Source organism: Charadrius vociferus, unplaced genomic scaffold (assembly GCF_000708025.1).
Source record: "Charadrius vociferus isolate BGI_N301 unplaced genomic scaffold, ASM70802v2 scaffold429, whole genome shotgun sequence".
Taxonomy (NCBI): Eukaryota; Metazoa; Chordata; class Aves; order Charadriiformes; family Charadriidae; genus Charadrius; species Charadrius vociferus.
The window spans coordinates 1,636,063-1,645,162 of record NW_009650250.1 but is presented as its reverse complement, the minus strand read 5'-3'; the positions used below and the strand labels follow the sequence as shown (position 1 = coordinate 1,645,162).

The following is a 9,100-nucleotide window of genomic DNA, read 5'->3' as shown; positions in this document are numbered from 1 at the left end:
GTGCCATCTATACATGAAAATATAAAATTAGAGCAAAGCAATACCAAAAATACTGTATTCATAACAGATTTTTCGTAAGAATCCATTGTGCCATTGTTTTAGAAATGTGCAAGTAGCTGAATTTTGATTTAAGTTGGTAGATACATTACTTATTGCAGCAACTTTTGACATAATGCTCTTCACATGTAAATGAGTTAGTCTATAGAAAGAAGCAGATGATGTATCTGTTGCTTGTGTGAAATGTACATGCTTGTAGGCCCAATAAAGGATGAAAGTACAATCACGTATACTAAAAAGTTGGTGAAATTTATGTTTCTTCTTTCTTTTCCAACAGAGAATATGAAACAGGAGCCAAAATGACATCCCGATTTGGAAAGACCTACAGCCGGAAAGGGGGAAACGGCAGTTCCAAGTTTGATGAAGTATTTTCCAACAAACGGACCACCCTTAGTACAAAATGGGGAGAAACCACCTTCATGGCCAAATTAGGACAAAAGAGGCCTAGTGTCAAACCAGATATTTCCGAAGTTCCTAAAAAACCCAAAGTTGAAGATGAGGTAACAGAGGATCCATTTGGATTTGACAGTGATGAAGAATCTCTTCCTGTGTCTTCAAAGAATGTGTCACAGGCTAAAAGCTCCTCTCAGCTGGAACCCGGTGAAGCTGCTCAGCCTGAGGACTTCACTCCTCTACTTGAAGCTAACAGCAGAATTAATCAGCCAGACAGCGGAGAAAACGTTGCATCCAGCAAGTGCATATCTTTTGACAATACTGTTCCTCTCGTAAAAGAAAAGAGCACAAGCAAAAATGTGGAAGATGGAGAATGCAAAGGCAGCAGTGCTAAAGTTGTAACTGCAGGTATGTTTACTTAGCTGTCCAGATAGTTCTGTTATCCTCTGATTTCTTACTAATCTACATTTAGACTTTTTGTTTTCAGGGGTTGGTTAAACGTTCTAATAAAACCGTGGGGCAATTCTTAATTGTAAGAAATTGTAAAGAACGCGCTATTTAACTAAAAACATCAGGAAGCATTCTGCATTTTACATGTTGGTCTGAGATCCTTGGCGCTGCATATGTCTGCAAGTTGAGATACAGTGCTTTAGTTTCAACGGATTATGTTTGTCCACCTTGAAAAGAATGGAATAATGAACTTCCTTTTCTAAAATTTGTTCTGAGCTCAGTGCATTTGTGTTTTGTTTTTAGTTTTTTTAACATATAGTATTTTGAAGAGTGATGGGTTGGTAATAATAGAATGCTTTATTCTTAAGTTGCTGGCTTTAATTTAGTGTGGGTACATGGTTACTCCCATGCAGCTGCAGGTACAGCTTACAACCCGCCATATTTAATTATTTGGATGGAAAAAATAGTTTTCTGAACTTCAGTTGCACAAAGGTTTTTTGTTTTTTTTTTTTAATTAGCTCATCTTTGTCAATTTGTACATAAAAAGCTTCAGACCTATGAAACAGAATTCTGTCAAACTTCTTCTAGGGGCTGTTTTCAGGCTCTGAAGTGTTTGTAAGACATCTTAATAATTTTGAGAGGGAATTCGCAAACCTCATGGAGCTGAACATGGCTGTAATTCTGTTCAAGTCATTCTTAGGCAAGATCAGATGCTATTATACCTCATTAGAAGTTTTCATATAATGGGTTGATTAGAGTGTAGCATCTAAAATTGGGCAGAAGATAACATTAGATGAACCTTGATGAAGATGACACCTACTGACTTGCTCTGGGTTATCGTAATCAACTTTAATGAGAAGAAATTTGTAAGTGTGAATTCTCAGATATAGTTAACCCTAGGATCAGAAACTTGAGTGGACTTGTTTGGTTGTAATACAGTGGACAAGAAGACACTGAACAGTGGAAGATATGCATAATTCACTTATTTGCAAGATAATTTTATTAGGGATACAGTACAAGAAAAAACAAATGTTGATTTGAACTGTAGTTTGACAGGCACATTGGTGGGACGGGTAGTTGTCTTTTGATCTTAGTCTTATTTTTGCTGCTGAAATATTTCTCGTTTTCATATGGTTTTCTGAAGTTTATTTGTCTGTAAGTATGATCCGTCTTCACTCTTGAAATACAAGCTATGTTTTGCTAAGTTTGAATCTAGTTTTTGTAAGAGATTGAATAGATTCATCCCCCAGTATTTACGAGGAGAAGAAATAGTTTCCTTGGTTGTTAATGAGAGATCATAGCAGAGCAGGTTTTACAGTGAAACGCTTTCCATGTAGAAAAGCTTTGTTAGAACAGTATTTTTCAGGTTGGAAAAGAAAACGTGAGAGCTGCGGGAAGAAAATGTGATAGAGCGCTGAAAATTCATAGTGCATGAAAGGTCAAGAGGAACAGACCAGCAGTTTCATTGGTGCTTCCTGGTTCCAGTACTATGGAAAATAATATAATACAATATTTAGCAAAGAAAAACTTTAATTTGATGCCTATTTAAATTCTAGAACTCCTTGTTAAGAGAATGGAATCTGAATCACAGAATGGTAGGGGTTGGAAGGGACCTTTGGAGATCATCTGGTCCAACCCCCACCAAAGCAGGTTCACCTAGAGCAGGTTGGATGGGAATGCATCCAGAATACTGTATATGCCATAAATATAGACAGCTCTAAAGTGGAGGAAGCTGATGAAACTTGGTGGGTAAGTCCATCAGTGGCAGCTGAGTGTGGTGGTGGTCTGGATGAAGAGGGTGAAGTTACTTAAACAAGTTTACTGAAGGAATTCTGTTTTTGCACACTTTCCTGAAGTATTTGTTACTGACTGCAATTCAGCCAGTAGTGAAGTACAAGGTGGATCTTGATGATACTGTTCTTTCAGAATCTACTTCATTCTGTTTACACCCAGTCAAATGAAGATAAAACCCCATTTCATAGCTTGCTTCAGAATAGATTCAACCGAGAATGAGTCTTTGCAAAACATCCTGGGAGGGTGTTTAAATAAGGGTAAGGAAACCAAGACTATAGTTTTGGTGATAGTGTTTATTTTGGACAGTTAGCGTAAATGAAACTCGGATGGTTTAGGCAGCTATTATGCTTGTGTGTAGGCTGATCCAAAATAAATAAAAAGTGTCTCTGAGTACGTCACGCTGAGCATTGAGCAATTGGAGATAGTGGTATAGTTAGCCAGTGTAAATGTAGGTACTTCAAAGGCTTCTTTGTTATATTGACTGTTAAGTAAAGCTTGAAGCTATCTTTCAGAACCGGAGAGAGTTAATTTTATTGATTTGGGAGTATGGGGGAAGAAGGAACTTGGGAGACAAAAACTGAGTTAGAATAAAAAGGTTGTTTCTTGTTGTGTGGCCTCCTAAGGTATACTTCTACTGCTTACATGTCCTCACCCTCCCCATAATCGTTTTTCCCTTCCTGGTGACTCTTGAACTCCACCAGGTCCAACCAGATTGTTTTTAGGGCTTGTAGATCCTTGAGACAGCAAGCTCTACTATTCCTGAAGTGGAGAGAAAGGGGTGGGGGGGAAGGCATCCAGATAGAGCAATGTTAATATTCCCAGCGTGAGAGACACTGCAATGTGAGCTCAACCTTAACCCACATAGGAAGGTGTATCTCTAGGTACAGAAAACTAGGTTATATTGGTACTGATGTTCATGAAAGTGATTGTTAACTTATTTTAAGTGCAATTTGCTAGTCCTTGCCCTGATACTGAGTAGACAGTGCATGAATTAAGATTTTGAGTCTTCCTGATAGCGCATGCCGTTATTGTATAGTAATTCTTAACCTAGGTGAAATAAGGTTATGAATTAGAATGAGGTGAAAACTGTGACTTAACATGGTTATGGGCAAGCTGAGAGGTGCAATTTAGCCTGTTAATCCTGCTCCAAATGTATTATCCTGCCTCAGTGTCCATTTCTTTGGATATTAAAATGAAGGGGATGCAATGTCAGTTAGTTTTAACTAGTGTTTGGGATTAAAAAGCAGTCTGCTTTTTGGGTTGTTTTAATAATTGTGCAGCCGTGTAACACAGTTGAGGATCTGTATCTTTTATATAAAACAGTATGACTTAGTGGTCTCTCCTAGTGGTTTTTTTGTTTGTTTGTTTTTTTGGTTTTTTATTTTTTTTTTAATAGCCTTCAGCTAGTGCTTGTAACAATCTCATTTTAAAGGCTTTGAGAAGCTCTTAATGTGGAAAGCTTCCCATAATCTTACCCTAATGTTGCTTGATCAAGACTTAATACTGTCGGAAGAATGTTCATGAGTCATCCTGTACGTAACAGGTAATTTACAGATAGTAGTTCAGGTAAATTAGAAATACTGAAAGTTTTGAGTGTTCAGTATTAATAGCTACTATTAGGCTACTTTTGTTAAGGTAGAAGGAGTTGGTAGCTAGAAAGTGAGTCGTGTCGTTGGAAAAATATTACACTGGTAATTCATATCAAGCAAAAATGCAACAGCTTAGTAGTTAGAAGGTGACCTTTTTTATGAGAGAGTCTTACAGTAGGTTAAGGTGAAAACCTGCAGAGCAACACTTGTTTGGATTTCTGAAACACCTTGGTGGGGTTTTTTTTTGTTTTTTAAACTGTTAAGCTTATTCTGTAAGGCATAAACCCAAATAGTATTTCACACTAAATTCACAGGCTTTAATATAAAAACACTTACAGCCTTGCAGAGCAAATTGTAATATGCTATTTTTAAAAAAAAATTCTTATAACTTTGTTCTTAGAAAATTTATGTTAGCTTGTGTTGAAATTAACGTAGTAAGATTTTTCAGATTAAAAGTAAAGTAAAAGCTTGCTGAATTTAAAAGATGGTATGGGATTTTATAATTATATTAGTGTATGAATACATCTCAGATTGGATAGCTACTTTGCCTACTCTGGCTAGTTCAGTTTAGGGAAATACTGCTGCTGGCATTGCTGTGTGTGAGCGTGCATTTTGACTCTGGATGTTGTGGTCACCTGCCATCTCAAGTGGTTGGATGATGTCTCTCATCTTTGCACACCTCGTATTCCTGTTTGTGGACTATGAAATAATACTACTTATTTAGGTTAATTCTAAGTTAAAATATTAGGTATTTAATGATGCTTTTATCTGAGAAGTGTTTTAATTGGGCATGGATTTAGTCTGATTTGTTTTAAAGCCTATGCGTTTTTCTTGAAAATATGCTTTGCTTGCTGTGGAGAATAGAAAATAGAATGGCTTAAAATGTCTCTTCAGAATATGGAGCAGTGTAGGAATAGTATCCCTTTCTGCTGTGTTGTGATACTAAGTACAGATTTTGTGGTTATTGTCTTGGCAGTGCCCTTTGAGGCTTTTTAAGATTAAAGGGACAAATTATTGCATTTAAAGTATTTGTGATACTTGGATTTTTTTTTTCCCCTGACATCTAGAGTAATTATGAAAAGAGCTGTACCGCATCTTGTCATTTGTCACCATGTACTGGTATTCAGACAAGTCCTAGGTCTGGAAGCAGTTTTGCTCATGGTGCTGTAAGGAAACTTTGGCCTGTTGTCTGCTATTCAGTTCTTTTGTGTTTGTGGGTAGTTCTCAGTGCCCTCATTTTTCACTTGGGGGGCTCATGCACATATCGGTAACAATTCAAAATGGCAGATGCTTCCTTCTTAATAACCTGTGCTTATGCCATGCAGGAGTGAAGGGATACAGCTGCGCTTAACCACTTCATCACCCAATATGCAGAATCTGGTTGCATTTAGTTGCTTGAAAAGCATACTGAGTAATTCGCAGAAAATGGTTGCCCTGAAAAGAAGATTGTTCAAGTCATGGGGTCCGTTCCCCACAGACTGTCCTGATAGCACCTTGGTGAATGTGTCTGCAAAGCCTCTGCGTCCTGATTATGTGGGTGGGAGAGCCCTGTCTTTAGAGTTAAGGTTCAACATCTCAAATGCAAGTTTGTTACATAATTACATTTGACAACAAGATTTGCCAGAGTTTCCTTTCAAATTGTTTTAGAGCTTCTATTTTGTGTTTAACAGTGACATGGACATTTAAGATAATAGTTAGGTCTGAGTAATCTTATCTTTCGTCCTCTGCAGAGTTGAGTGCAATTTATTTATCTCTTGAGGAAGAATTTCAGTTTAGTCATTTTCTGTCCAAAAATGGAGCAAAAAGTTGGGGTAAAGTGAACGAGGTCTGAGCATTTGGTGGTCTTGGGAGACATCTGGCAGTAACCATGATTAAAAAGAACTACAGCTGTGCTCTGGCTGGCTCAAAGCATTAAGAAACTGATAGCAGAAAAATATGTATGTCCATAGAATTTCAGCGTTACGAGGTTTGCTTAGATGGCAGTAGTTATGCTGGGTATATCGTTAGCTGCAAGTCTTCTCTTCTTCAATTATTTTTTGTTATATTTTGTGGTTTTTAAGATACCCTTTACATGCAGAATTTTCTTGCTGTGTTGGTAGCCCAAGTTTAAACTAGTATGATAATTGTTCTCAGCTTTTTTTTCTTTTTTCTTTGGTATCACTCTCATACTTCCTTGAAAATTTAGTTGGGGGGTTGCTGGTTTTCTTTGGATATTTTTAAGAAGCCTGAAAGGAGTGAAATTCTGTTTAAATTTCAGTATTTATACTGGATTGCTAAAATAGCAATACAGGGGAAAAAAAAACCCAGTATTTAGGAAGGAATCTTCTGATTTCTCTGACATGTTTTTCCTAATGACAGGGACACGCACACTACGTATGTCTATGGACGGAGCACATGAAACTTTTTTCCCCCAATCTATAACTCCCCTTTCCCAAACAACAGTGAGATTCTCAATCCCTTTATTTTTGGGTTTTTTTTTTTAATTGATACTTTTAAAATCATTCTTTTTTATGGACTTGTACAATGAACAGTTAGTTTTTTAAAAGTTAAACCTTTGCTTCTTAACTTATTTCATGTTTAAAAAGTTGAAATAACATTAAGTTCAGAACAGTTGGTCAGTGCTTGTAGAAGAAAAAAAACCTGTTAGCGTGCATAGAATCATAGAATGGTTTAGGTTGGAAGGGACCTTAAAGATCGTCTAGTTCCAACCCCTCTGCCATAGGCAGGGACACCTCCCACATACCTCTTAAGTGGGCCAAAGCATGCAGGAAAGCAGAAAGCAGTTGGTAAGGAAGCCATTTTGGGTTCAAACTGCTGAGCTCTTATTAACTGTATGGAAAATGTTTTTCAAGTTCAAACTGAGCTCATATTTTCTTTTAAGAAACTGCTGCTATATTCAGTAAAGGATTTCAGCATATTTATGAGTAGCATCTGAATTCAGACTGACTTAGCCAAGGGTACGTTCGTTTTGACACTTAGTGCTGCAATGTTATCTGCTTTAATACATTTTTCGTAAGGGCTCACACTACAGAAGTTGGTGAAAACAAGCTTTTTTGGCATGTGCCAGCCCCTTGTGTTGCCCATGACACTTTCTCTTGTTTTCCCAGCGAGGGAGAAGTAGTTAGCTTCCTGGATCAGCTTTCTCCTGCTGCTCGGAGCAAGTGATGCCCTTCTGAGCTACCAGTGAGGAAGAATGTGTCTGTGCCACTGGACTTTCCATCAGAGGTGGACACATGATATTCAGACTCTGACAACTCTGGTATTACAGAGTGTAGCAGCTCTTCTGACTGTTGGATTTGATGTTGCACAATTTCTTGTCTTTTCAGGACCATTTGGTTTTTAGATTTCTAACCAAGTAGTCTTGCTTGTGGTATAGAGTCCCTCAAAGCTTAATTCTTTTCTGGAAGACGAAAGATTGTTTTCTTTCTGTAGAAGGGATTTTGGCATTGTTTACTTAAAACTGCAATTTGTCCTTCATTTGACAGAGTTGCAGACTTTGCATGCAAGTTGGGTATGGGCATCGATGACATGCTGTGTGGTATGTTGGGCCTTTACATAATACCAGTGTTGGTAGACTCATATTATAATTTATCTTATGAATGTGGATAGATACAAATGTGAGGCAATATTGAAAAAAAAAAATCACGTCTGTCTTGGAAGTATATACTCACTAGAAGAAAAACAGACTTTAAATGAGGTTTTCAGAATGTTGTAGAAGAGCTTTAAGCAAGGCTAGAAAAAAGAGTAAAGGAGGAATGATAGTTATTGCAGCTGTGAAAAAGAAGGTGTAAGACTATAGGTACAACTTGGGACGAAAATACTTACCTGGGAAAACAAAAAGGGTGGAAGTGCAAGGGAAGTTACAGGACTTTAATTTGATAGAAATTGAGAGGCTGGATATAGCTGATGACAATGAACCTGGGTTAATTTTTAGCTATGTTTTGATTGGAGATGGAAATGCCTTTAATAATGAAGGAGTAAATTAGTAATTTTGAGGTTCGGTGTTTTTGCCCCAAATGTTTGCAGGGAAGGCAGTTGTGCTGAACATGGCACTATGTGTGGTTTGGCCAGGTACGTGTCTAGCTTGGTATGAAGGTGGTACTGACATATGCAGTGACTTAAGATACAATGAAAGATCCGCGATCAAGCACATATCTAACGATTGCTAGCTGAAGAAGTAGGAGAAGAGGGGGAAAGCAGGTAGATTGTTACTTCAAAAAAAAAAATCTTCCCATACCATTGAAAATTGTGTCTTAGATAAAGGCACATGATTAGCGCTCTGAATGTTTTCTGCTTAAGAGCGAAGGTGGTCTTGTCAGCCTGCATCCCGGTGAAAGGCTTCCATTTCCATTGAAATACAAGGATTAAAAAAAAAGTACACTGGCTAACGGGAGCTACCATTTTTGCACCAGCTCAAGACAACCTTTCAGAATGGCTGCTGGTAGCATGTTTTCCCAGTGGAAAAAAATCTATGAGGAATTACTTCTTATGGCTTAACCGGCCATAAATCCAAGGTGAGAAGCAGTAATGCAGTTGTAAGGGTTCAGCCTTTTACAGGTTGGAGCCACAGCACAGTGCGGCGTTGTGCTAACAGCAGCAGAATAGTTCATGTTCTGAAATTGTGGGAATCTGTCAGGTTCATGGAACAAAAATAATTGTTTATTAGAGAGGCTGAATACTGCGTTACCAAACTGAAAGGCTGGATCTAGGTGATTTGAGAGAAGAAAAGGTGTATTCTGTCTCACAAGCTGTATGTTTGGAAGAATAGCTAATCTAAGTGAAATGAAGAGATATAATGTGATTGAGAACTTGTTTTG

The 9,100-nt window shown here is 37.7% G+C and overlaps 1 protein-coding gene across 1 annotated transcript in view; it reads left to right on the top strand.

The window, feature by feature from the left end:
- Positions 1 to 356: 356 nt before the first annotated feature.
- The window catches only part of WAPAL (wings apart-like homolog (Drosophila)), a 68,303-nt gene continuing 59,559 nt past the window's right edge, over positions 357 to 9,100 (top strand). The window contains exon 1 of the mRNA XM_009893028.1: positions 357 to 858. Coding sequence (XP_009891330.1) covers positions 357 to 858 — 502 coding nt within the window. The remainder of the gene's footprint in view (positions 859 to 9,100) is intronic.